This window comes from Lutra lutra, chromosome 10, assembly GCF_902655055.1.
Source record: "Lutra lutra chromosome 10, mLutLut1.2, whole genome shotgun sequence".
Lineage (NCBI taxonomy): Eukaryota > Metazoa > Chordata > Mammalia > Carnivora > Mustelidae > Lutra > Lutra lutra.
The window spans coordinates 107658453-107686416 of record NC_062287.1 but is presented as its reverse complement, the minus strand read 5'-3'; the positions used below and the strand labels follow the sequence as shown (position 1 = coordinate 107686416).

General features: G+C 51.4%; 1 protein-coding gene across 3 annotated transcripts; it reads right to left on the bottom strand.

The window, feature by feature from the left end:
* Positions 1 to 923: 923 nt before the first annotated feature.
* POLA2 (DNA polymerase alpha 2, accessory subunit) lies at positions 924 to 27964 on the bottom strand. 3 transcript variants are annotated; one of them, XM_047692279.1, is made up of 19 exons: positions 27499 to 27964; positions 27282 to 27389; positions 24081 to 24205; positions 23500 to 23579; positions 23273 to 23330; positions 18591 to 18697; positions 16172 to 16365; positions 15485 to 15573; positions 13543 to 13698; positions 12857 to 12919; positions 12097 to 12139; positions 8509 to 8633; positions 7751 to 7789; positions 7015 to 7088; positions 3729 to 3837; positions 3399 to 3505; positions 2492 to 2551; positions 2133 to 2259; positions 924 to 1404 (listed from the first exon to the last, which is right to left on the bottom strand). In XM_047692279.1, coding segments are annotated over exons 2-19 (1710 nt in total). In that variant the 5' UTR covers positions 27283 to 27389; positions 27499 to 27964; the 3' UTR covers positions 924 to 1251. The 3 variants fall into 3 exon arrangements, with proteins under 3 accessions (XP_047548235.1, XP_047548234.1, XP_047548236.1); XM_047692278.1 differs by lacking the exon at positions 27282 to 27389 and having other exon boundaries at positions 27499 to 27962; XM_047692280.1 differs by lacking the exons at positions 27282 to 27389; positions 27499 to 27964 and adding an exon at positions 27030 to 27216.

The following is a 27964-nucleotide window of genomic DNA, read 5'->3' as shown; positions in this document are numbered from 1 at the left end:
CATTGGGGCTGGTGCAAATATGAAGGCTGTTCTGGAACTGTTTGAGGTTGTGGAAGAGGGCCCCGGCCTCCTAAATGCCACATCTAGAGACGAAGTGGCTGGGTGCTCGGGGATCTTGAGGAGGAGGGAAACTCAGCTCCCCATGCTGGGGCTTGTCTCTGTTCTCGTGTTCAGACGAGGAGCCTATAAAATGAACGAGACGAAACCGCGGCTGCTAGTTTTCAAAGGGAGGCCAGTTTCTCCCAAAGCCGGTGGGACCTGCCGTGGACTCCCCCTCGCCATCTGGGGCAGGAAGCAAAGGTGGGACCCTGCTCCGTCACCCGTCTGTCTCTGACTCAGGCCGCAGGCATCACGCCCGCCGCACCCTTGCAACTTCCCTCAGCCCAGCAGTTGAGCTCCTCCTGCTTGGCTTTGGCAGAGGAGGTGGGAGAGCCCGGGGGCTTTGGGCAGAAACTCAGCTCACGTTTAGCTAGTGACGGCTTCTCCCCAAATGCCAGGACACACGGGATGTTTGGGGACCCTAGAGGGCCCCACCCGGCCAAGAGCTCCAGGCTCTGGGCAAGTCCCATGTGTTGTGCAACTTTGGCAGGGCTGATGCCGGGGAATCCAGCTTTGGCAGGGCTGCGGGAGGCCGCCCCCTCCAGATGGAGTGGTCAGGCTGGGACCACCGCCCGAAGAACAGGGCTGCGCGGGGAGAGCCAGGCACGCCGCCAGCTCCTTGCTCTGCAAACCCCCCCACTCCTCGCCCCCCCCACTCCACTCCCCAGCACAGAGGCCATGGGGGGGGGGGCTGGGGAGGGTCAGGGCTGTGGCCAGACGGACACCCAGTGTGACAGACGTGCTGGCTTCACTGGGCACAGGTTAAGGAGGCAACGTTCTTTGTTCCAGGAAAAAGGAAAAAGAAAAAGAACTTCACTCAGGAGTCACCCTCGGAATTTACTTTTATTTCTCCAAAAGTTGTTTCCGTGTCTGATTCCCGCCAAGAGATCACCAAGCCTTCTGGCCTTTTCTGAGCACGCTGCGTCCACAGCCAGTTTGCCCTGGGCTCTGTGTGTCCACGAAGAAGCAAGAGCTTTCTTCCAGAGCAGCTTGACTCCAGGTCAGGGTCAGGGTCCAGCTTCGCCTGGCCCGCAGCCTTCCTGCGCCAGGTGACTGTCCTCTGTCCTCCACCTTCCAGTGGCTGGGCTCCCGGCGGAGGCTCTCAGACATCCGTGAGCGCCACACGACAGGGGACGAGGAAGCGCTCAGGCCTCAGATCCTGACCACCTGGGCGGCCACGCACGGACTCCGCCTCCCCTCCCCGCCCGCTGCCGGCTGCCTCCTGAGGAAGAGGCGGCCAAAGGTGCCCCCCACCTGCCCCTTGGTGAGGCGCCCGGGATTCACACAGACGCAGCCGAGGACGTCCTGGGGAAAGGAAAGGGGCAGACGTGAGAAAGCTGGAACCACCTAACAGACCCCAGAGAGGAGTGGAAGGCAACGGAACACATCTCAAGTCCAATCTGTTAACTTCTTACTGGAAAGCCCTGAGTTCCTTTTGAGCCTCTGAAGCAGAATAAAAAAGGGTAACAATCAGCTCCCCAACTTAGGAGACAAACCTGACCTGGTTACTGTTTCCAGCAGCAGAACACATTTTTACCTCTTGAGGTCCCATTAGCTGATTTGGCAAGAGAGCTATGGCTTGGGTGGATCCCGAGGGACCCACCCCCGGGGTGGGAGCAGGGGCCTCAGGTGGCAGAGATGAAATGACCCAAGGGCTTCTTCAAAGTTCTTGTGGCGGAGACCTTTCCGGAGGTCACATCCGAGTTCCGGGGAGTGGGGCAGGCAAGTGCATGTGCGAAACATTCCCAGGTCTCCCGGATATGGCCCCACGTGACAACCACTGTGTGAGGGCCTTCCTACCTGCCCCGGGGCTCCCGGGCTGGCTAGCTGAACACCCGGTGGGGGGGTACATAGGAGCAGGGAGACGGCTTTTACTCAAACATTTTATTAAAAGATTCATTTTCTAGTCCTTTTATCACCTCTCCCAAAGAAAGGAGCACCGTCCCCAGCATGAGGAGTGGGGACCAGCGGTCTAGAATGGAAAGTCAGATGGGTCCTGGTGTTTCTGGGGAAAAAGCAGAGTTCAAACCTACCTTCACAAAGTATTTCAGCTCTGATGGGATAACGAAGACATCCGGGGTGACGGGCAGCTGTGCATAGGTGTAGAAATTCTCATAGTCAATGGCCATGTCTTCCTGGGGAGGGTAGAGCGGGTAGTAGCTACAGAGACGGAGAGAAGCAGTCAGCAGTGGCTGGGCTGGGGGCCCCTCTTCCCACATCGTCTCTCCACTCCTCCCTGTGTTTGGGGGACAGAAGGCCGGCTTGTCATCACAGAGGTGGGGGGAGAATTCCCGGGTAGTGGCCCAAGGAAGGTGCTCGCAATCAAATCTGTCAAAGCACCGGACCCCAAAGCACACTTGTCCTGGTCAGAGAGCCCCACGAGCGAGCTCACCTCCTCTGGGTCAGGATGTGCTTGAGGATTCGGCTGAGTCTGTCCGAAGGTCCAGAAGCACTGGGGAAGCAAGAGAAGCAAGAAATGGAATGCAGAGCCTCGCTTCTCAGCATCCATGTCTCTTTGGGGAGGACCTGAGGACTCGATAAACCGGGGAGAAGCTCCATGGCCCATAGGCAGTGATGAGAGGGTACCTCTGGGGAAGTCGAAAGACCCCCCCCAACAAAGAGTTGGGTCTGTTCCCCCCGAGAAGGGGAGCAGGCCACCGGGCTGTAAAGGCAAAGAGCAGGCATCCCAGGTGATCAAGACCACGCAAGCCGCTGGCTAAAACCGCAGTGTGCGAGAATGTGCGAGAATGTGTTAGAAGCGCACAGAGTGCGGTGAGCGTGAAGTCAGGGTGGCCTTTGCACCTTGGACCCCAGCCAGCAAGCACACACCCATCTCGCCTAACACACGCACGGCTTCACACGCCCTCCAGTGATGGCGGAACCGCCAGACGGCCGCCAGCAGGCAGGCTAGGTCTGAGTTTCTGCAGACCAACACCCGGCTGACCAGCTTTGCAGCTCACTTGCACGAGCAGGGACACCCCCTCCTGCTTAGGTCACAAGAGTGGGAGGTGAAGAAAAGGAGATGAACTTCTACGATGAGAAACGGAGTGCAAAGGCACGTGGCCATGGCTCTACGGGGTCTCCAACACCACAGAGAAGTGCGAGCAGAGACAGACCCCGTCGCTCCCTCTGGGAACAGACAAACGTGAATGGCCTAAGGGTCTGGCACAAAGCGTGACTCTGAGGACTTCCCAGTCAAGGCTCTGCCAAGCAGCCCCTTGGTTTTCTTGGTGGAAGAAAGGCCCGGAGCCCAGAGAGCCAGCGAGCGTCCTGCCTGTGGGACCAGAAGTGCTCCCCACCTACTGATCTCCTCGGCTCCCATGTGGAACAGCAGATCCGTGGACGTCAGGCCGAGGATCACTCCATTGACGGCGAGGCTGCAGGGCTCAGACACGAACTGCACTCGCTGAAACGAGAGGGGCCGAGACGAGCATTTGTGCACCCAACTTAGAAATGTCCTGCCCATGTTGGGGGGACAGTGGGGGGTCTCCCAGGGGTGGGGAGACCACCAAAAGGGGGGCCAAACCGGTGGACAGTAAATCACAAATACATCTGTCTGTTAAAGAAAGATGCTCAAGAGTCAGGCCCATCCACCCTCCACTCGGGGGCCAGAGTGGGGACGCTGCTACCTTTCTGTCGTCTCGAAGCAGGTCGGAGTAGCTGAAGGGCGGCTGCGGGTACACGGGCTCGCGGTGCACGTCCCTCACGGACGGGACAAAGACGAGGCGGGAGCCAGAGCTGCTTTGTCAGAAAACCGTCAGGAGAGGAAGAAAAGTGAGTGCAGTAGAGTTAGAACAGCTGGACGACAGACGGCAAACGTCACGCTCGGGACAAGGGCCCCCGTCCAGGGAGGAATTTCCGAGCTGAACTCTAGCAGGAGAGGCCGCTTCCCACGGGACACTGTGAGCACAAGGCACCTTGTTCCCACTCCCGCACATCTACCTCAGTGAGGCTCGGGTCACCCAGGACACGCTTTCTCTCGGCTCTGTGTGGTGTGCTGCTGGGGCAAGGGCATGTTTGGTGGGAAAGAAAGCGGGAGCCGAAATTGGGATAGAGAAGATCTAGAAAGACAAGGTTTTGACCAAAGAATCAGGGCCTTGTAGCCAGATAGGAAACCAAACCTCTGACTCCACACTGTGCACACACACGTGGCGTACAGGCGGGGGTCTCCCTGACCTGGTGGGGCGCGGGGACTCTTGCCCAGGGAGAGACCAGCCATGCCGGCCAGACCCCCACACTGCTTCACACATGGAGGGTCAAACCACAGCCTCCTACCAGAACACTGGGTCCTAATTACAACAATGGACAGACACACCTCCCAAGGGATGGGGAAGAACACATGTGGCCTTTCCCCAAGGACCTTCCCTCTCGCACAGGGAAGCGATGCTCCAAGTTTCTCTCAGCCGACTGTCTAGCCAGAGTGACAGGACTATTTAACAGCAACGGCAAACAGAGATTTCCTTCGATGGAAGCAGAAGGGGGATCTCTAGGGTTCAACATGTGAGCGAAGAAAAACCTTCAACTCTAGGACCCAACTATTGATCCTCAGCCACACAAAAGAGGAAAGGAAAAAAAAAATCCCGTTTCCTTGATTCCCTCAGCTGTGCTTGGCAGGGGCCCTATTATAAACCACACAGCCACGAAGTGTCACTTTGAGGGCATGTTTAAACCCCTCCAACAGTGCCCACTGCCAGCTCCCTCTCTTGCTTAAACTCTACGGCCTTCCCAGACACAGGTACAGCTCCCTAGCTGCCTGTCCTATGGGAGAAAGGTATTGGTGACTGTTGGCACATCTGTCAACCGTCATACCGGCTCAGAGTGTGAACTGAGACGTGTGCAACAGAAACCAGGACCTTGAGACCACTTTGGCCACCAGGTACCGTCCTTGTGACACGGAGAAGTACACAATCAAGTCACCCGAAGCCAGGGCTGACCATCCCAGGACTAGCTGAGCTCCAGGGCCGGGGCTCGGTCTGCAAGGGACACAGAGGGTGGAGATGCCGCTGGCCCCGTTTAAAGGGATGGAGTTGGGGCGCCTGGGTGGCTCAGTGGGTTAAAGCCGCTGCCTTCGGCTCAGGTCATGATCCCAGGGTCCTGGGATCGAGCCCCACATTGGGCTCTCTGCTCAGCAGGGAGCCTGCTTCCTCCTCTCCCTCTGCCTGCCTCTCTGCCTACTTGTGATCTCTGTCTGTCAAATAAATAAATAAAATCTTAAAAAAAAAAAATTCTAAAAAAAAAAAATAAAAAAAATAAAGGGATGGAGTTGCTGCTTTAGGGAAGGTGCTGGAAGAGGAATGGTTAAGGAGGAAACGGCCCTCCTGCTCAGGGCTGTGAAGTGGCTGTAGGGGGAGGGATCAGACAGAAAATTCCAACTATGCTGAGCATTGCACAACCTCGTGCACGGCGGTGGGAGGGTCCCCACAGCCGCTCCCTCTGCGGGGCTGCTGCTAGGCGGCAGCTCGGCTCTCCGTGCAGGGGGCACTTCCGCGAGCTCTGGCTTTTACTGATAAATCAGCTCTGTACGTCTGATCTCTCAGGGATAAAAATAAATTCCCCCAGCATGGAGCGCTTATATACTGTTTTGGGGAGGGCGGGGCAGCTCCCCCCTGCCCCGGGGCGCACACTGGCTGCAGATGAAAGTGCCTGGCAGCGCTGGGCGCTAGCCCCACAGTCACAATGCCCGGTCTGTTCTTTGTTTGTTCCACTGCTGTCACCACCACACGGGGCGAGGAACCAAAAACAGGACCCGATGTTGCACTGAGAGTACCCGGCCTGCTGGGGCACGGCTACGCGGTCCCTGACCATCCCTGGGGGACCCCACTGAACAAGGACACCAGCCCTGCTCCTGGCAGCTGGGGCGGGGAGGGGTATCTCTGAGGAGCACCAGGTGCTCCCCAGGTCTGGCCTGCGTCAGGACAAACGGCAAGAGGGGAGGCACTTGTATTAACTTCATTTGAGAGAGGGAGTGAGGAAGGGGCAGACCCAGATGCAGGCCCAGTCCCCTGAGCCCCAGGTAAGCTAGGGGGGCTTCTCCTCAGTCCCCGAGGCCTGCCAGACCGGCCTTGCTGCCGATACAAGAAGGTAGTATTACGACTAATGGACTCTGGGATCAGTTCTCACAGCGAATGGGCGGAAGATTATACATCTTGTTTTAAAAACCACCTTTGTTACAGACTTGTTTTTAAAAGCTTAGCCTCAGGAATGTTTATTTTCTCTGAGCTCAGCCATAGGCAGGCAGATCCCTAGAGGAGAAGATCCATCACCTGTACCAGAGCCCTTTAAACCCAGGCCCTGGAGAAAGAGAGCAGGGAGTGAGGACATCTGCTTCCCGAGTAACTTCCTACTTGTAGTTTGGGACTTTTCCTGGAATAGTGCCTTTTCTCTCAAATTAGAATTGCATGTCTCTCCTCAGTTCCGGCCCCTTGGTCTACAGCGAGGATCTAAGATCCCCCTCGCCCCCCATGGCCTGCTCGGCTGTCAGCAGTGCCCCATGAAGCGTGGGGCAGCTCGGACTCTTGGGGGGGGGGGGAGGACTTGGACTCACCCCAAAACAATCATTCATGCAGCGAAATGCTTGGGGCCCCTGGGGATTTCGTTGGGGAACTCATCAAACACTTCTCAGAATCAGCTGGGAAGGTTCCCAGGAAATAGGAGTTTACACAAAAGGGAGTGAGAAAAGGAAGGAAGCAAAGGGCAAGCAAGGGAAGAGCGAAAGTCTGCGCAGCCTCTTCCTGTTAAGTGTGTTTATCTTTGTGTTTTAGAGATGCCTCTAAGCCCGGCGTCTGTGCACTTGGGAGTCAAGAGGAGGATCTGATCTCTGGAGTTCAAAAGGATGAAGGGACAGGAGCTACCGTTACTTCCTGCCGCGGGGAACCCGGGCAGCGTGAGGCTCTGCCCAACAGTCTCAATTCTGACCTGCGCGTCCCTTCAATAATTGTCCGCAGACACTGCTTGAAAATATCTTCAAATGGACTTGTGAGCAGACAGCTCTGCAAGAGAAGGAAGGAGACAATTCAGAGGGCAGATGCCGGCCTTCACTGACCCACCTAGCGAGGAGCTGAAGGACAGACGACCATGAAAGACACACGCTCGTGGTCTCTGTCCTCAAGAGCAGTCTCTCTGGGGGCAGGAAAGCAGGTGGGGGAGGAGTTCATCCTCTAGAACATAAGCTACAACACGAGAAGCAAGAGTGTTCTGAAATCCTTCCTGTGGAAGGTGCGACATCCTGAGACAAAGGGCAGGAGGCGCCGACTCTCGGCCACAGAGATGTCCCGGGAAGGGCCTTTTGTGTTTTCTGCATCAAAGGACGGCAAGACGGGGGTCCTGGAGCCAAGGGTAGCGGTTTAGTGAGCCACAGACCCCTGTGTCTGTGCGAGCATGTTCAGGCCTTGGCACCCCGAGCATCACACCAGGACCCCAGACTCACAGACGTGTGTTTCCTTCCCCAGCTTCCAAACAGGCCTTGCATTCTGGTGACGCGAAGCCTTCCAATGCAGCATCTTTATAAAAACGCCCTGCTATAGTGCTTTTCTGATTAGCCACAGGGATTAAGTTTGTGACAAATGCTGCATAAACTCCAAAATATGGAAACAAGAGTGAGGGCTCAACAGGAGGGAAGTATCTGGCACGTCCCCTTCCAGCCTCGTCTTACCTCAACCTGTTCGTGCTTTGCGTCCAGGAAAGGTCCAAGCTGCAGATAAGAGAAACAAAGTATCAGAACCACACGTGTCCAGGAGCACCTTCACACACCCTCTCCCAGTGGCTCTCTGCCCAGGGTCCATCTGTCCCTCCGGACAACAGACGGGGATGGGGTGCCCAGCCAACATCACAGGCAAAGGCCATGACCCTGGATACAGGGAGGCCTGCCAGGGCCCCCTAACCAGGTGTGCTGCCTCCTACAACAGGGGGCCTTTCTTGTTTTTTTTTAATATTTATTTATTTGACAGAGATCACAAGTAGACAGAGAGGCAGGCAGAGAGAGAGAGAGGAGGAAGCAGGCTCCCTGCTGTGTGGGGCACGATCCCAGGACCCTGATCATGACCTGAGCCGAAGGCAGAGACTTAATGCACTGAGCCACCCAGGCGCCCCTAGGGGGCCTTTCTTTAAAAAAAAAAAAAAAAAAAAAAAAAAAAAGACTTTATTTGAGAGACAGACAGAGAGAGAGAGAGAGAGAAAGGAGGAGGAGCTGAGAGGGAGGGAGAGAGAATCAGAAGCAGGCTCCATGCTCAGTGCAGAGCCCGAATGGGGACTTGATCTCACAACCATGAGATCATGACCTGAGCTGGAACCAAGCATCAGACACTTGACTGACTGAGCCACTCAGATGCCCCTGGGCCTTTTTCCAAGGTCTCCTCCCCAGTTTCCCCTTGGTGCCTCCCCCAGCGAAGCTGTCCCAGGAGGCTGTCCTACCAGGATGCAGACATCCGGCAGATCACGGTTGATGACAGCGATCAGATCGAGCAGGGGGTCGTACGTGATGCTGTCGGATGTGGTGTATGGGCCACAGGCCACCAGGACCATGTTTTGCTCAAAATCTAAGACAGAAAGGATCATAAGGTATTGATTAGAAGATAATGGGATGGTGGAAGAAAGGACAATTAGGGAAAAATGCCACAGGACTCAATTAACTGAGTCTCCCTATGTGTACAACTCTGGGAATCCAAGATCTCATCCCCATCCACAAAGAATGCTCTGCCAGCTGCTAGAAACAGGGAAGTATGCGAATAACTAGGGAGTGACAGGCAGCTTGCCAGCAGCACACGTGAGTGATGGGAGGAAGTGGCAATCAGGAAAGACCTGATCAAGGTGAGATTTGCTCATGCCTTTCCCCTATTTTTTTATTATGATAAAACACAAATAACATAAAATTTGCCATCATCACCATTTTTAAGTATACATTTCAGTGGCATTAAATAAATGCAGAATGCTGTGCAATTATCATCGCCACTCATTCCCAGAACTCTTTCATCTCGTGAAACCAAAACTCTTGTCTCCATTAAACACGAACTCCCGCTCTCCCACCATTCTACTGTCTGTCTCCAGGATTCTGGCTACTCTAAACATCTCATGTAAGTGGAACCATACACTATTTATCTTTTTGTGACTGGCTTATTTCACTTTGTTTATGCTTGTAAGTAGAATTTTCCGGGAGCAAGGGCAGGACAGGGTCCTGGAGAGTGTGTAGTTGGAGGGAACATCTGTGGTCCAGTGTGACTGGAGAACGTGGTCCGGTGAGGAGTCGAGAAAGATGGGCTGGGTGTGAGGTTCGGCCTGGGATTCCCGTGTGGGGTACAGAGGTGTGACATTTGGCTACTTGTCTCGCACGACCCTTTCCCCACAGCACTGGCCTTCCTTTGGGAGAGCCAGCCCTCTCTCTCCTCCACCAGGCAGTCTGGGGGACTGTAAATTAGGTGTAATGTTGTCCCCTAGTCAAGAGCCAGGTGTGTGATCAGTCTGAGCCCTCCATACTCTCCTCTCTGGTTCTGGAATCTCAAAAGAGGTGAATCATTCAAAGAGAGAAGAAAGGGCGGAGCTGACCTATTCTGGCCAGAGGTAACTTGATGAGAGCTGGGGAACTCCTGCTGGCTGGACACCTAGAGCCGCTCCAAAGTCTGTGTTTCTAGCTCCCCGTCCTCGCTACAGGTAGCTGGATTTCCCCTAACAAATTCTCTTTTTCTTAGGTTAGTCTGAACCGGTTTCTGTAGCTTACACCAACGAAACCCAAAGATCTCGGACTTAACATGGAGTTGTGTTAGTTTCCTATGGCTGCTGTGACAAATTATCACAACCTTAGTGGCTGAAATCAAACACGTATTTATGATTACGGTTCTGGGGGTCAGAAGTCCCACAATCAAGGTTCTGACAGGGCTGCACCCCTTCTGGAGGCCCCAGGTGAGAGGTTTCCTTGCCTTTTCCAGCTTCTAGAAACCACCTGCATTTCTTGGCTCAGGACCCCTTTTCCATCTTCCCAGCCAGCAGCCCACCTTTCCTACTTTTGATGTGGATCGTTCTGCCCTCCCCCTCACAAAGACCCTTGTGATGACACTGGGCCCACCCAGACAATCCAGGATAATCTCAGGATTCTTAAGTAAAGGACACCTGTGAAGTCCCTTCTGCCGTAGAGAGAAACACAGTCCCTGTCCGAGGAAGTAGGCCGTTACTTTTCTACCAGAGCGGGAAAGCCGTGAAGCGGGATTGAGGGTTCCGGGAGAAGAGTCTGTTTCACCCTGTGCTAGGACAGGGGACAAAGTTAAATCTGGTTCTGAGGAGCCTACAGGAGATATAAACCCTGGAGGAGAGCAAATGCCAGCAGACCAGGGCCCACGTCTTATTCTGCATCTCCAAGTGCGTATGTATCTCAGTACCTTGGTTAAAACTGTTTGTTCATAACTAATTCCACTGCTTCCAGAGGCTTCCCTGGCACACGGCTCAGAATCCGGGCATCTCAGCCACGTCAGTTTCATCTTGCCATGCACAGTGGATCTAATACCACCACGTTCATTGGTTCGTTGCCAAAAACTTGGGTCTTCTGATGCAATGTGCAATGTCATAAACCCTGAAATTTCATTCCTGATTCTAGGTCATCGCCAAGAACGCCCTCATCACGCCCCGTTACTGGGCACGGGGTGCTGACAATACCCTTGAGTTGGCTGTCTCACTAAGAGTCCTCAACAGTCTTCTGCTTTCCTTCCAAAAATGCTCTGAATGATTCTGAAGCAGTCTGTTAGAATTTCTTTTTGTCTTTTCCCATCCAGATTGGTTACCAAATAACTCCAGGCCTCCTTAGAAATTTGTCTTTTTTTGGGGGGGCGCCTGGGTGGGTCAGTGGGTTAAAGCCTCTGCCTTCGACTCAGGTCGTGATCCCAGGGTCCTGGGATCCAGCCCCGCATCGGGCTCTCTGCTCGGCAGGGAGCCTGCTTCCTGCTCTCTCTCTGCCTGCCTCTCTGCCTGCTTGTGATCTCTGTCATATAAGTAAATAAAATCCTTTAAAAGATAAAATTTGTCTTTAAAAAAAAAAAAGATTTTATTTCTTTATTTAAGAGAAAGAGAGCATGAGCGCAGTGGGGAAGTGGCAGTGCCAGCTGGAGTGCGAGAAGCAGACTCCTGCTGAGAGGGGAGCCCAAGATCATGACCCAAGCTGAAGGCAGACACTTAACTGACTGAGCCACCCAGATGCCCCAGAAATCTGTCTAACTTTTTAATAAACCTTCAATTTTGGAATAACTTTAGAAGAATAGGAAAGTTGCAAAGATAATACCAAGTTCTTGTATATATACCCTCCCCCCATGTCCCGAATGCCGGCACCCTGCCTGACTGGGTGCATCTGTCAAAATGAACCCGGGGGCACTTGGGTGGCTCGGTTAGTTAAGCATCTGACTCTTGGGGCGCCTGGGTGGCTCAGTGGGTTAAGCCTCTGCCTTCAGCTCGGGCGTGATCGCAGGGTCCTGGGATCCTTGATCCTCTTGATTTCAGCTCAGGTCATGATGGTGAGATCACGCTGTGTGAGGCGTGCCTTCCGCCCCCTCCCGCCCAATCCCTACGGACTGCGTGCATGCTTTCACTCTCTCTCTCAAATAAATAAATAAAGCTCTAAAAAAACCAAAACAATGAAGGAATTCGCGCTGGCTTATTATCGTTAACTCCTGACTATTTGGGGGTCACTAGGTTTTCCATAAGTCCCTTTTCTCTTCTAGGATCCCAACCAGGATCCCACAGCACATTGAAAGAAATTCCTTTTAAAACTATTCCTATTTGGTCTTTTACAAAGTAACTTCCAGACAGACGGCATGCCTCGTGTAGCCAGAACCCAGGTGGTCAGGCTCGCTGGGCTCAGACCCTGGCCTTCCGAAGGGCCCGGGAAGCCACCCACCCGCTATCCTTCCCAGCCTCCCCCAGGTACTGCCAGGCTCGGTTTGCAGCTTTCTCGGGGCCTGAGGAACCCGGATCCGCCCCCTCCACCCTCGCGGTCAGCAGAACAACGTTTGAATCCAAACGCACCTCCATCCTCTTCCGTGGGCTGATAAAATGGAAGTGGCAGACCCTTAAAGACAGGAGAAAAGCTGAACTGAGTTCCTGGTCGAACAAAAAAAAAAGGGAGGGGGTGGGCCCTGAATGTGGGTGGGGAACCGCAGCACGGGCAGGTGGGGAGGGAGGGCTGAGGTGCGGAAGGAAGAAAGGGCCTCAGTCTTGCTCCCTGGAGCTCAAAGCTCACAGAACTGACAGTTCCCGCCGTTTTCGTATATGGCACAGAGCGGCAACGAAACCCAGGTAATGGGAGGTCACGGCTAAACTTGTTAACACCCAGAAGAAGTGGGAGAGCACAGGTGCCCGGAGTCCCAGTATTCTAGGCAAAACCCAAGAGCAGGGAATCTGCCACTTTTGCTCGAGTTATTTGCAAATCTGTGGAGGACTACTGCCTAGAGCAGGGGTTGGCAAACTAGGGGCTTTGGGGCCCATCCGGCTACCGCCTGCTTTCACGAAGCTAGCCACACTCGCTGGTTTGCAGGCTTCTATGGCACTTCTAAGCCACCAAAGCCGTCATTGTGACAGAGACCGTAAGACCTGTAACGCTTCAGATATTTACCGTACGGCCCTTTGCAGAAATGGTCTGCAGGAGGCCCAGAGGTAGCTTCCCATTCTATAGCTAGAGGATTGAGAAGCAAATAAATAGGTTCTCCCGTGTTGCCAGGACGGACAGAACGGCCCATACTGTGTCTGCAGCAGAGGAGGAGGGAAGGTGGGGCAGTCACCCTCGTACCTCGTAGAGTTTGGTGGCAATAAATTTTCTACCAGTCGTGTTGATTCCTTCCATAATTACAACCTGAAGAAGAAGAAGTAGAATGGGAGATAAACAAGAGATTGGCAATAAAACCATTTTGATAAAATTAAAAAGTATGAAGGTACTGGGGTGCCTGACCAGGTCAGTGGGGAGGACATGAGACTCTTGGTCTTGGGGTCATGAGTTTGAGCCCCACGTTTGGGGTATTTCACTTAAAAAAACATCTATTAAGTACTAAGTGCACCTATCTCATTTTATAATTAGAAACTTGGGGGTATTTTTCTGGAAAACAAATTAAGAGGGTTGTGCCAGTAATAATAATTATGTTCCATACGGATGATCTAATTTTTTGTAACAATTCTATGAGGTAAGAAGTATTATTTCCATGTTAGAGACGAAGACACTCAGCTTCGAGATGATAAGGAGCTTGGCCACAATGACAGGCCGTGCTGGGGCGGAGCTGGAGGCTGAACCTGGCAGCAGGTCCCAGGGCTGAGGTCAGAGCATTCGGGGAAATCTGGAATCCGTACACTGGTGTCTGCCCTCGGGCCAGTGCTCCCGCCACACCTCATGAGAATGTGAGGCAGCCTTGGGATGCAATGTTCATCCTACCTCCGCCCCTATACACACTACACAGTATACAGCACGCATGCGTCCCATCTCACCTGTCCGGGAAACAGAGAATATTCTTTGAGCTCAGATAAATCCACTGGAATCTGAGCCCCCAAGGAATGTTCCCGGTCCCCCTCGAGGATCACGGACTTGCTGTTCAGCTTCCCATTGGTGTCACAGCCGATCTGGCCCAGCAGAGTAATGGGCTCCTACCGAAGATGTAACATACGCGTGACAGTCTTGGGGGCAGGAGCTCGAAATCTGGGGTCACCAGAATGGACAGCGGAGGATTTTTTTGGCCGGGCCACCCTACTGACAAGCATCACCAGTGACTCTCAGGGCATCTGGTCCGCCCACCCACCCACTGCTTGAGGCCCTCTAAGCGGTCACCTAAGTTTGGGCATCTCTAGTGAAGACAAACTTGGTTCCTGCGCCCCAAGGCAGCCCACTGCATCTGTGGATAGTTTCAAACTTTAACAGCTCACATCTGTTGAGCTTACTGAATACCAGGCACGTTCTAAAGGCTTAAGTGTATTAACTTGTTTATTCCTCGCAATGATGGTGAAGTGGACACTATTTATGGATCCACTTTACAAAAGAGAGAAATCAGCCACAGGTTACGTAATTTAGTTAAGTTTGGTCAAAGTGTGGGTCAAGTCTGGGTTTGAAGTGTGGCTCCAGAGCCATATCCTTAACCACACACCGTATTGTCTCTTAACAGGAAATTCTTCTTCAAATTGAGCTGAAATGTCTCTCTCTGGCTTCCTTTGTCTTGTTCCCATTCCTGGGGGCGGACTGAGGAAGTCCAATCTTTCCCCACAAGACCGTGCACTGCTGCCTGCCCTCCACTGCTTCCTCCCAAACTTCCTTACATGACATGGTTTTGTGTATCATCCCCAAGTGGTCAATCTTCTCTGAATGCAAACAATGACAGAAGTGCCTTAAGGAATCTTCTAGAACACATTTCCCCTTAGGTTAAAAAATGTTTCAGGGGGGCGCCTGGGTGGCTCAGTGGGTTGAGCCTCTGCCTTCGGCTCAGGTCATGATCCCAGGGTCCTGGGATCGAGCCCTGCCTCGGGCTCTCTGCTCAGCAGGGAGCCTGCTTCCCCACCCCCCTCTGCCTGCCTCTCTGCCTACTTGTGATCTCTGTCTGATAAATAAATAAAATCTTAAAAAAAAAAGTTTCAGAGAGAAAGCACTGGAACATACGCCAGAGTAAACCACAATTAAAGATATTACTGGCAATGGTTGATCTGCAAGGACAGACACCAAACTAGAGGAGCGACTATGGGTCACTGCTCCTGGAAACCCTACCCTTGCTGTTGTCCTCATAACCTGATCACTGAACACTTCTATCTGTGGGAAATCTCCAGGGGGCTACCTGCTTCACACTAAAAAGGAGAAGGCCTCAGTCTTTGCTTATGTAGAAGACCCTAATCCAAGTGCAAAAAAAAAAGTTATCAAATTTGACCAAGACAGATGTTCTAACTAGCACGTAGACAAGAAGTAAAAAAGGGAGCAGGGGGGCGCCTGGGTGGCTCAGTGGGTTAAGCCGCTGCCTTCGGCTCAGGTCATGATCTCAGGGTCCTGGGATCGAGCCCCGCATCGGGCTCTCTGCTCAGCAGGGAGCCTGCTTCCTCCTCTCTCTCTGCCTGCCTCTCTGCCTGCTTATGATCTCTGTCTGTCAAATAAATAAATAAATAAAATCTTTAAAAAAAAAAAAAAAGGGGAGCAAGGATGCCTTTTTACCATCAGTTTAAAAATACAATATTAGGGAGCTGGGTGGCTCAGTGGGTTAAAGCCTCTGCCTTCAGCTCAGGTCATGATCTCAGGGTCCTGGGATCGAGCCCCGCATTGGGCTCTCTGCTCAGCAGGGAGCCTGCTCACCTCCCCCTCCCCCCGCCTGCTTGTGATCTCTTTCTGTCAAATAAATAAATAAAATCTTTTAAAAAGATTACAGTATTATTTAGGAAGGACTATTAGAACGATTCTTACTTGAGCTGGGACCAGAACAGGAGCAAAAGCCTCAATCTTGTAATGTTCCTTGAGTTCACTGCCAAGTTCCTCTATCTTACAGGTCAGAACTGAAAGCCCAGAGGGGAAAAAGTATTGTGTTTAGGACATTTCACTTGTAAGGGGAGAAGATACAGCGCATTGTAAAATACTGAAGTCAGTCAATTTACAGAAGTAGGAGGTGCCCAGGACTTCCTTCTAAAGCCCTAGCCAATCTCCCAGTATCTGCTGGCTGAAATTTGGCCACAGATCACGTGGCACACTCCCCAAGAGTCAGCATGGATGCCCACAACCCAGCCTTCCTTTCCTTCTGGTCATCAGTGAGGTTTAGGGCAAGTCAAGTCCAACCTGGAGAATCTTCCATTCTTTACAAGGAAGACACCATAAATGTCTTTGATTTTCATTGGCTTCTACACAGTTCAAATGGTTGTCACCCGGAAACAGTTATGTGCTTTCTCTTTAGGGAAGCGGAGTGACTTGGGAGAATTGCTGAGAGGGTCATGTCCTGTCCCTCCACTGCCAGGGGCATCCTGAGGACATCTACGAACTTCTGTATTCAAAGGCGACCTTGGAACTTGTTCTACGGGCCTAGCTAAAGCCGTGTTACTTACTCTACGCCTCTCCGGGTGGTTTTATATTCTCCAGAATCGCAAAGAGATAAACAATTACCGTCTCGAATATCTGGAAGCTTCTGGAACATTGATTTGTAGCTCCCGGTGAGTGACTCTGGACCCCCCAAGACCTTCAGGCTGAGGTTACCGGCCCCTCCTCTTCCAGACCAAGACACTCCCTGTGTTGAGCCAAAGGAGGTAACCACTTCTCCTCGGTTATTTCTCGAATTGTATTTCTGAGAGGGAGTAGCACTGATTGGAAGCAAAACAGATATGCATTACTGAATTCCTATTTAAAGAGCGAGGTGAATAAAATGAGGTAACCTTTTGGAAAGGGGGACCGGAGAAACGTCAAGCTGGCCTCACATTTTATAAATCTTATCAGCTTAATGGGGTTGGATATACCCAGACCTTTAAGGAATTTCAGGAATGAGGGTAAGTTTAGAGACAGAGACATATTTCAAAAGGTTTTCTCCTGGATTACAGCCAAACAAAGGAAAACCAAACCGAACTCTGGATTGATTAAAAAGCGAGTTTGAAGTACCACTTTCTTTTCTCTCTTACAATTTTTTAAAAGACTTTTTTTATTAGAGAGAGAGAGAAAGAGAGGAACAGGCAGGGGAGGGACAGAGACAGAGGCAGACCCCCTGCTGAGCAGGGAGCCTGATGCAGGGCTCAATCCCAGGTTCCTGAGATCATGATCTGAGCTGAAGGCAAACACTCAACCAACTGAGCCACTCAAGGGCCTCTCTTATGATTTTTTTTCCCCGCACTTACTAGAATACCCTAGAGCTCGGCTGTGGATAAGCCCAAAGTTGCTGTGCATGTTTAATACGGCACAACATAGCTCAAGGTAGACACCACATTGAAATGAAGGTCAAAGGACTTAATCAGCTCCCCCATGTGTGCAGATGGGGCTGTACTGAGTTCAACCAGCTAGTGGACAACCGTTCCCACTCTCCAAGGCCCAGCTGACAAGCTCTCATATTTCCACGGCCCGCCTGGTAAACAAGAACACGGAGGTCACTGAGCTCCCCGGAAGGCCATGCGGGCCTCCCACCCCCTGGCTGGGAACGCAGCTGGCAGCGAGCTGGCTTTCAGACGGTCTGCCCCTCAGGACCCGAGCTCTGCAGGCACCAGTTTCATGGGCAATACCGAAACTGGAGCCATGGTTCCTGCTTCCCACAGAGGCTACGGGAGAGGAACTTGGTTAATGAGCTCGGGCCCTGCGCTGCCTCTACCTGAATAATTTACAGGTTACTTCCATAAATTACAAAACCCGTTTCTGATGTCAGCTTTATTAGCGTGCATTAAAAAATGCCGAGGCAGCGCAGGGCCGCCTTCTCTGAGCTCCTCCCCAAGCGGCCCGTGGGACAGCCATCACTGCTGGCCCCTTAGTGCCAGGACACTTCAAGGGACTGCTGCTGTCACCGTGCTGGCTCGGCTGATGAGAACTGTCTCTACCCAGCAAGTTTCAAAGATGCCCTCGTACGTCTAGAAAGCTCACTTCCCAAACCCGTTTGAGAACTCCCGAAAGCAGCAGTGGATCATGCTAGGGAAACTGTCCTTCCGAGTCCCGTGGCCGCTCTTCTGGAGTGACCGCTTTCACCTCCTTTCTCAAGAGGCAGAGCTGGACAATCTCCAGCTCTGCTCTGTCGGCAAGGGGACCACGGCACAGGCAGTTCGAATTTCCCTAAACGGTTAACGTGACGGGTCCTTGGCCCAACGCGGCAGCACCAAGCCTCTCTTCCACCCGGCAGGGCCATCGCCTGTGCAATGCGCTAACGGGAGGCATGTCATTTACGGATTTCAAAAAAATCACATGTGATCTTTGTGGATTTACGTGCAGAGGTGGCGACAGGGATAAAAATGCCAATGAAGGGGTGCCTGGGTGGCTCAGTGGGTTAAGCCTCTGCCTTCAGCTCAGGTCATGATCTCAGGGTCCTGGGATGGAGCCCCGCATCGGGCTCTCTGCTCCGCGGGGAGCCTGCTTCTCCCTCTCCCTCTGCCTGCTGCTCCCCCTGCTTGTGATCTCTGACAAATAAATAAAATCTTAAAGAAAAAGTTGATACTATAGATGAAAAGAAGAAGAAGAAGAACAAGGAGAAGAAACCCAACAACAACAGAACAGAGGCAGATGGAAACCTATCTGTCTCCCCTGGCAAGACTCCCAAGACTCATGGGCTTCTGAATAGACAGGTTGTTTTCCAGAGAAGGTATCTGTTCCTGATCTGGGAAGTGAGCCCCAGAAAAGTGGGTGGAAAGTGAGTTTCCTTAACGACTGGAAAACGCAGTAATTTTCCACACAGGAAGGGAAGGCAGGGAGGGCAGACAGCAGTAAGCCCTGGAGCCAGACACCACAGAGCCACACGTTCACCTGCACGGACTCCCTCACTCCGGAGGGTCAGTCCCCCGACAACCACAGAAAGGGGAGAGCCGGCACGCTGTCGGGCAGCTGGATTCATTCTGATCCGTACCTTGGAGAGAAACTCAACGGTGAAAGGAGTTGATGGGGGCTCCGAGTAGACACAGTCCTTTTTGTTAGGGGGGTTTCTGGGGTGGTGATAGCTCGCTTCTGAGAACCCTAGGAACAAAAGAGAAAACGAGATCCCAGTCACCAAAGACCCAAGTTGCTACCTGAGGGTAAGGCCACTTTGGAAGAAAAGCACGGTCGGTGCCCAAGTGAAGGGCATAAGGTAGGGCTGGGCTGGTTCCCTTCTTAAGGCCCCATCTCCAAGCAAAATCCCACATAGAAATTTTCAGCAGCCATCACCAAATCCATCGGAATCCTGTCCCCACTTTAAAGGCAATTATGAAAAAGGACCAACATTTCCCAGAAAGGACTGCCAGGCCGGCAATCCGTCCTGTCAAACTGTTCATGTGGTCACTTTCTTTCCCCGCCCCTTTGCTCTGGAACAGCTAGAAATTTTAATCTGCACAGACACATTTTCCTGACAAGGGGTGGGACCACATTACTACTCATTTTGGCAAAATCTCCTGCACGTTTTCACAATTAGAGAAGGGAAATGACTCCGGGAAGATAGTATGGTTGAGCTCGTAGTCTGAGTGTTTAGCAAACGCCTCACTGATGGTCACTTCTGTTCTTGGGCTTTTGCTCATCCACAGGAATCTAAAATAAACCCAGGATGGAGGATGAGACCCACGGCTCCGAGGTCTGCTGCTTCCCGGAGTCTAGGACAGCTGACTGGGGCAGAGCAGGGGTAAACTCTTCGCCCGGACCACAACCAGGAGGCCGGCTGCTCTGCAGAGGATTCCCTGCCCTTGGGCTCCTCCTGGCTGCGCACCAAAGTCATGTCACCACAGCCGCCTGCTGACTGGGGTCAAACACTGGAGAACAGACGCAAGGCCATTATCAAGTAGCTGGGACAGAAATTAGGTTTTAAAAAGACCCTGATGCTACCGCTCTTGTACAATAACCAATTTTTTTTTTTTTGTTTTTTTTTTAAAGATTTTATTTATTTATTTGACAGACAGAGATCACAAGCAGGCAGAGAGGCAGGCAGAGAGAGAGGAGGAAGCAGGCTCCCTGATAAGCAGAGAGCCCGATGCGGGGCTCGATCCCAGGACCCTGAGATCATGACCTGAGCCGAAGGCAGTGGCTTAACCCACTGAGCCACCCAGGCGCCCCTACAATAACCAATTTTTAATACTCCTCTCTGCTACTTCCATATTTTTCCAATTTAAAAAATATATGAATTCTAATATTTACAATCTTAAATATAAACCTTTATTTGAATATTACCTATACTGATTTTTTCCACACTATATTAACTATGAACATTTTCCCGCCAACTTTGTCCTTTTTTAGTAGCTGTGATTAAACTAATACACACAAGAGTTGACGTGAATACTTTTCTACTGCTGGGTGAATGGGTGCTTGTACCTTTGGCTGATCCTAAATAATGCTGATACCCATCTTCACACAGATGGCTTCCCCCATAATTCAGATTACTTCCTTAGGAGAGATTCTGACTAGGGACAATTACTGGGCCAAAGGATGGGTAAGATTTTACGGTTTTAGTGTATTTCCTCAAACTAATATCTTTTTTTTTTTTTTAAAGATTTTATTTATTTATTTGATAGACGGAGATCACAAGTAGGCAGAGAGGCAGGCAGAGAGAGACAGAGAAGCAGGCTCTCTGCTGAGCAGAGATCCCGATGCAGGACTTGATCCCAGGACCCTGGTATCATGACCTGAGCTGGAGGCAGAGGCTTTAACCCACTGAGCCACCCAGGCGCCCCTCAAACTAATATCCTAAATGACTCCTGTAATCCACAAGGGCTGTGGAACTCTAGGTCCAAGGCTGGGAGTGGGTATTTCAAGAGAAGGACAGTCCGTCTCCCAGGACATGGCAAGAGGATGGGAGACAGGGCAGTTTCATGGCCTTTGTCCTCAGCGCTTGCAGCCAAACCCGATGGCGTCAACAGACCAACTCCAGTCGGACTTCTCAGGGACGTGCTCACTCTAACCACAATCAAGAGATTTGCTTTTAACGCTGCACGTCTAGGCATTTTGCAGGGAGAAATGCCAGGACCGAGACCATATTCTCATATCCTGGGGCAAGCACATTCTCATACCACACAGAAACCCAAATTATAGCCCAGGTTGCCAATTTATTCATTTACTAGAAAGCCGATGCTGGTGGCAAGGGAACTTCACATCCGCAGGCTAACCCATTCCCTCCGATCAGGCAGGACATGTGGAAAGCCGAATGATCACCAGGGGATTTATGGCGAGCGCAGAGGCAGAATAGTTGTTAACTGCACAAGTCAAACATTTAATGATGATCGGAGAAGGCCACTGGGACACTCGGCTCTATACCACGGCATGCCTGCCTCGGAGACCCAACAAGGGTCTGGCAAGCTCGCTGTGCACTGTTTGTGAGGGGAAAGGCCAATGTTTGGCCCCATGCCTACGCAGTGAGGAGGCCACTGATGTATGGCCTAACGATGGCTGAGCAGTTTCCCCGGGATAGGTACAATTCTAGGTATTTCACATTCCTCTGGGCCAGACCCACGTGGCAGACTCTGGGCTTTCCACACGTCTTTCATCTTGTTTGCTCATTTCAGTCCAACCCACTTAACTCTGATTCCGTGGTCACCGGCTGTGACTCCTAACTCAGCGTCCGTGGCAGGAATGGGCACCGCTAGAATGGCATTTCTGTCCCTGGAAGGGCATATACTCCCCCTGGGAAACCAAGTAAATTTGCATCTGACCTACACGTCAGTCCACGGAGCACTGGGTGACCACGAGTCAGTCCCCAAGAGCACGCTCAGCTCTGGACATACAGACAGATCACACATGCTGGAGCTGTGAGGCCGTCACATGAAGCAGCCTCACCAGAGTCCGCAATCCCGGCTGGTGCTCCTTAGGGAGCCAAGCAACCGTCCTTACTCAGAAGGTCTGTCCTTCAACAACGATTAACACGCCAGGCTCTGGGAAAACAGCAGCGAACACAGCCGCGTTTCTGCCCTCAGGGAGCTTCTGTTCTAACACAGGGAGGCAGACTGAAACAGAGCAGTAAATACACAACCTGCCTCATGTTAGTAAGTGCCACGGAGAAAAGTAAAGCAAGAGAAGGAAACAAAGGCGGGAAAGAGGAGGGGCTTGCTCTTGGCGGTGGGTTTGTTCCCTTAGACAGGGGAGAGATGAGGCGGACACATGTCTGGTGTGTTTGAAGAGCAGAGAGACCGCCAGAATGAGGAGGAGAGGGAAGTGGACAGGGAGTGGGGTGAACTCAGACAGACCCTCACACACCTTCTGAATGTTGTCGGGGAAGATGGGGGAGCTGGCGGAGGGCGGTGAGCAGCCAAACCTGGCCCGACTTGCTTTTGAAAGAAGCATGGCACACGGTGGCTGCTGTGTGAACGGCTCAGAGGTGGACACAGCAGAAAGCAGCCAGGACAGGGAACTGTCCTGCTCATCCAGGAGAGGACAGTGCCAAGGACCCGGTGGCAACAGGTCCTGGTGCACAAGGGGAGAGGGCTGGTGAATGAGCTGGGAGGGGGACGTGAGAGAGACGGAAGACTCAGGGAGGTCTCCAAGGTTCCGGGCCTGAACAAACCCAAGAATGAAAAGCGCTTTTTAGTAAGACATGGGTTCTAGGGGCGCCTGGGTGGCTCAGTGGGTTAAGACCTCTGCATTCAGCTCAGGTCATGATCCCAGGGTCCTGGGATCGAGCCCCACATCAGGCTCTCTGCTCAGCAGGGAGCCTGCTTCCCCCACTCTTTCTGCCTGTCTGCCTACTTGTAATCTCACTCTCTGTCAAAAAAAAAAAAAAAAAAAAAAAAAAAAAAGACATGGGTTCTAAGACGGGACCATCTCTACGGGGAAAATCAAGCACTGACCGTATTATCGCTTCAGTTTTAAGCTAAGGAAAATTGCAGCGTGTCCAAGTAAGAGGTTCCGTGTGCCTGTCTTATGTCAGCAACCTCACAGGGCATGATTTCGGCTTTCTTGCTCTTCACAGGCACATCTAAACTACTTGCCTTCTTCCTCACGATGCAACTTGACTTTGAAAAATTAAGGCTTCCTCCGTGTTTATGGATTTCTACAAATTTATTTTGAGCTTCTTGAGGACAGAGCCCAGCTGTGCCTGTTCTCTCCACCACTGTTCTCCCGGCGTCTCGTACAGAGCCTGGCGCACAGCAGTCGCTTGGTAAATGAACGGAAGCATCGGTATCTTAGAGATAAGGAAGCTGCAGCTCGGAGGGATAAAACAACTCACCCAAGGTCCCCTAGGTCTTCTGACACAGGCTTTGACGCCAATACTATTCCATATTCCACTACCCTAGCCTACCCCTCACGCTGGGATCCAACACTGGAATTGAATCATTCAGTTACAGCACCTCCACCAGATACAACGCTCTGCAACTTTTACGAAGAGTAATAATGGAGAAACTGTATTTATGAACATTTTATGATGATTATGCTAGCTGAAAAAAGGCAGGATAGCTCTATGGTTCCAAGGACTGCCATTATGTAAACACGGCTATGCCTGAACGGGAAAGGACGACATGTAAGAGGCAACGCAGCAGAAACTGTATGGGTGGCTCCTTTTCTCCCTCAGAACTTCACTGTTTTTAGAATAAAGAAAAAAAGGCTACTCGTGGGAAGCGATCTCCAACATAGACTGACCTTAGAGGGTGTGGTGTAGGAGTCCAAGAGGCTCTCTTCTTCTTCCTCCACTTCGATTCTACAAACAGTGCTCAGGAAAAACAGATTTCCACCAAAATCGAAGGCAAGGGTCAATTAAACAAGAAAGCCGATTAGTAGGTACTCTTATTATTATTTGTTTTTAAATTACGCAAATTACAAGATATAGTACCTGGCTTTCTACAAAGACCAGCAGCAGGAAAGGATACAGCTCTTGAATGGAAACAATGTCTCTGGCTCCAGCATGCCCACCATCCCTGGGCACTCTGGACGATTTTTTGCTCAGACACTGAGGAATAAAAGATAATGAATGTATTATTCCATAGTCAAGTAACAGAGGAGGTGTGCTCCACAGCTGTGAGGTAATAATAGGCATTCAAAATACAATCTAATATATAAAATTCCTCCAAGTAAGAGTTAAGTCAAGACAACGCACGGCAGGCTAGCAAAGAAGAGTTCTCCTGGGACTGTTTGCAACTGCTCAAAACTAACACCACTACCAACGATTTGCTGAAGGCCTACATACCACCCAACATACCGTTTTAGGTGATTCTGACCCACTCTCGTCTAATTCTTACAATAACCATAAAAAAAAAAAATACGGGTTATTAGAACCAGTAACAGAAGAGGAAACGGACACTCAGGGACAGACGTTATGCTGGCTGCCCCCGTGCACACTGGGACCAGAGTTCAGCTGTGTTTCTGAAGCCCACACTTGTCTCACACCACCTCCCCCCAAAGAGGAGGAATGGAGAATTTCATTATTAGTTTTCTTACATTTTGTTCTTACCTCATGCTCAAAAGAGTTCAGGATCTCTGGGGTAAGGCCAACTTTCCCTGTTCTGGTGCAGAAGGCTATCAGCTCGGCTACCATGCCCTCCTCGTTCTGTCCGTACAGGAGGCACAGCTCCACCACTGTGGGAAGGGAAAGTGGGCAGGTGAGACCACAGTTCGTTTCTTGCAGCTTCCCCCCGGGAAAAGTGAAAACAGTCTTTGATTTCTTCAGTCAGTGTTTCCTCAGCACCCACTGGTGCCAGGCCCAGTTCCAAGCATGAGAATAGAGCAGTGAACAACAGAGCAGAATCCTTATCTCCACAAAGCTTAGTCTTGGAGACAGAAAACAAGAAAGTAAAATCTGTGCTATGTTAGATGTTCAATGTGCTGTGTAGAAAAAGAAAGCTGGGGGCACCCGGGTGGCTCGGTCCGGTAAGCGGCTGTCTTCAGCTCAGGTCATGATCCCAGTGTCCTGGGACGGAACCCCAGGTCGGGCTCCTTGCTCAGCGGGGAGTCTAATTCTCCCTCCTCCTGTGCACTCTCTCTTTTCTAAGATTTTATTTATTTATTTGAGGGAGAGAGATTGTGAGAGAGAGAGAGCACGAGAGGGGGAAGGGTCAGAGGGAGAAGCAGAGTCCCCGCTGAGCAGGGAGCCCGATGTGGGTTTGACCCCAGGACCCTGGGATAATGACCCAAGCCTAAGGCAGACGCTTAACTGACTGAGCCACCCAGGCGCCCCTCCCTCCCTTGCTCTCTCTCTCTCCCCCTCTCAAATAAATAAAATCTTAAAAAAATAAATTGATAAGTAAGATTAAAAAGAAAAAGAAAGCTGGGGAAGGGATCAAGGGTTTGGGAGCAGGGATTGGTAATTTTCAATACAGGGATTAGGGAAGGCTTCGCTGAGAAGGTGGAAAGCGAGCCATGCCGTATTTAGGGAAAGAGCTCTCAAGCAAAGATCCTGAGGCAGAAGCGAGATCAGCAAGGCCACTATGGTTAGAACACAGTGAGGAAGGAGACAGACGAGGAGTTCAAGGGGGTGCAGATTGTTGGCCACTATAATTACCCTGGTTAGTACTCCGAGCAACTTAGAAAATCACCAGAGGGTTCGGACAGGGCGGTAACATGACCCAGCTTCCCGTGAACAGGGTCACTCTGGATGCCATGTTAAGCAGAGAGCGAAGGGGGCAAGGGCAGCATCAGGGGAACCAATTAAGAGAACCGTGGCAAAGTGCAAGTGAGCAATGGTGGCGGCTTGGATCAAGGTGGGGGCAGTGATGCGTGGGGAGAAGTGGTTGGACTTCACACAGGAAGCATCGTGAGGGTAAAGCCAATGGGATTTCCTGATGGTGAAGAAAAAACAGAATCAAAGATGATGAGGTTTTCAGGCTGAGCACCTCGAAGGGTGGGGAAGAGAGCAGGAGGAAGTCCTATGAGGAAAGAGAAGACACACAGGAGCTTGGTTTTTAGGTACATGGAGTTCGAGGTGCCCATTACACACCCAGCTAGCAGCTGGACAGGTGAGCTGGCAGTTCAGCAAGTGGTCCAGGCTAAGGCACCTGGGGATCATCAGCAACACATGGGATGAAAAGCCGAGAGACCACATGAGATTCCCTAAGGAAGTGTGTGCATCTGGGTCTCAGGATGAGCCTGAGAAGCGGTGACAAGCAAGATAAGAGAACAAGTAGGTGTAGTGTCTGAGAAGCTAAGAGACAAACGTGTTTCAAAGACATGACGAACGATGTCAAATGCTAATTCTGGATGGGAACTGAAAAGTCACCCCGAGTTTAGCTAGGTTAAGGTCACTGGTGACCTTGAGAGAAGCAATTTCAGAGAAGCCCTGGGGATGAAAAAGATTACTGAAATGGGCTTAAGGAGGACAAATCTGAAGACAGCAAATACAGACAATAGACAACCCTTTTGAAGAGGTTTGCTGTAATTGGGGAGGAAAGAACTGGAAGAGGGAATGGATTCAACAGAGTATTTTATTTTTATTTTTTAAAGATTTTATTTATTTATTGACAGAGAGAGAGAGAGAGATCACAAGTAGGCAGAGAGGCAGGCAGAGAGGGGGTGGTAGCAGGCTCCCTGCTGAGCAGAGAGCCCGATGCAGGGCTCGATCCCAGCACCCTGAGATCATGACCTGAGCTGAAGGCAGAGGCTTTAACCCACTGAGCCACCCAGGCGCCCCTCAACAGAGTATTTTAAAAGCGGAGCAAGAACCACACTACTGTGCTATCAGGAGAAAAACTCTTATAGTGAGAAAAATAGAAAACATGTAAGAGGTTAGAATTACTGGAGCAATGTTTATAAGAAGGTTCGAGAAGGAATGGGATTTAGGACTCAAGTGGGGGGTCTGGATTTTGCTAGGAATAGGGAGAATTTATTCATTGGAATAAGGCAGCAGGAAAGGTAGGTGTGAAGAAGTAATGGTGGAAGTTTTGTTTCTACTTTTTTGGTGACACAAGTTCATCAGCTTTGAGTGGGACAGAAGGATTGTCCTTAAAGGAGCAGGTGGCAAACTTAAAAGTCCCACTGAGGTTAGTAATCATGAATTCAAAGCCTAGAATTCTAACACCACTGCCAAAGTAGTTCTGTGAGATGAAGGCAACAGCATTTTGGAAAAGAATGCACTGGGCATAAAACCTTGGAGAATTTTGGTATCTCACGGTAAGTTAACATGTTTGCATTTCGGTTTTACACATTAAAAAAGAAGTTCTAAGTGTTGACGAATGATTAGGGCAGGGGCACATTCATCACGATTCTGAAACTGAGAACTCTACACCTCCCAAGACACTGCTTCTGACATCTCCCGCCCCAGAGCCTGGCCAGTAAAAGGGAGCACCCACACTCGAGGAGAGGAGACTGGGGTTCACAGACTAGCGGTCTCCTGGTCTGTTTCTGCTTCTGTAAACAGATGACAAGCTCCCCAGCTTATCAGAGCTAAAATTCAATTTGGGGAACCTACCTCAAGGGTTCCTATCTGCACAGACCACAGACAGCTTTGATGAGAAGTGATGGATCAGAAGTTTACAGCCAGGCTGTAAAGGGAGGAGCCACGAATAAAAAGTTACATTTCAAACCCCCCACGTCTCTTGTTCTGTTTGGGAGGCTTAAAGAATTTCACAACTCGCGCCACCGGGCCTAGTGTGATCCTGGCACGGCCCAATTCCACCTTTCCGAAACTGCGCGGGTTTAAAGTCGTGCTCCATATTCTTACTCTTGAGCTGGGATCCAAGCAGGACACTGCAAACGCTGCCAAGTCCCTACATCCCATATCGCAAGACTGGGCTTAATTCTTCGTCTCCCAAACACCAAGAGGTCTGATCTAGCGGAGCGGAGAAACTTGGCTGCGTTCCCTATGGGGTTCTAGGACTGGGAACACCAAGCAGGAGCGCGGACCTCGGCTGGGGGCGGCGCGGGGCCGAGGGACTCACATTTCTCGGTCAGAGCCGCCTCGCATTCTACGTCGAAGATCTGCAACTCTTCCACCAGGCGCTGGGCGGACACGCTCATGGTGACCCAGCAGGGAAGCCGGGGGCCCGGCCCACCGAGCTCCGACCTGAGTTCCAGGAACCCACGGCGTGGAGACTGATGGGCAGGACGAGGTTCCTCGAATCCTGGTACCCTCTCAGAGAGCGAGACGGAAGAGGACCAAATGGCCCAAGCCCTCCGGCGGTCGGAAGGCCCCGGCCTCAGCCACGGAGAAACACTTCTTTTTAATGTGGGAGGAGCCCCCAAGGGCCCGAAGGAAGGAAGCAGAAAGCTCGTTAACTCGCACTTCTGGGGAGAACGTCCTGCTCCCTAAAAGCTACCGCGGAGCACCTCCAGGACTGGAACAGAAGAGCGTAACCAGCGAAAACCCGCCAAATGGTTTGCACGGCGCGCGCCTGAGCGAGACGG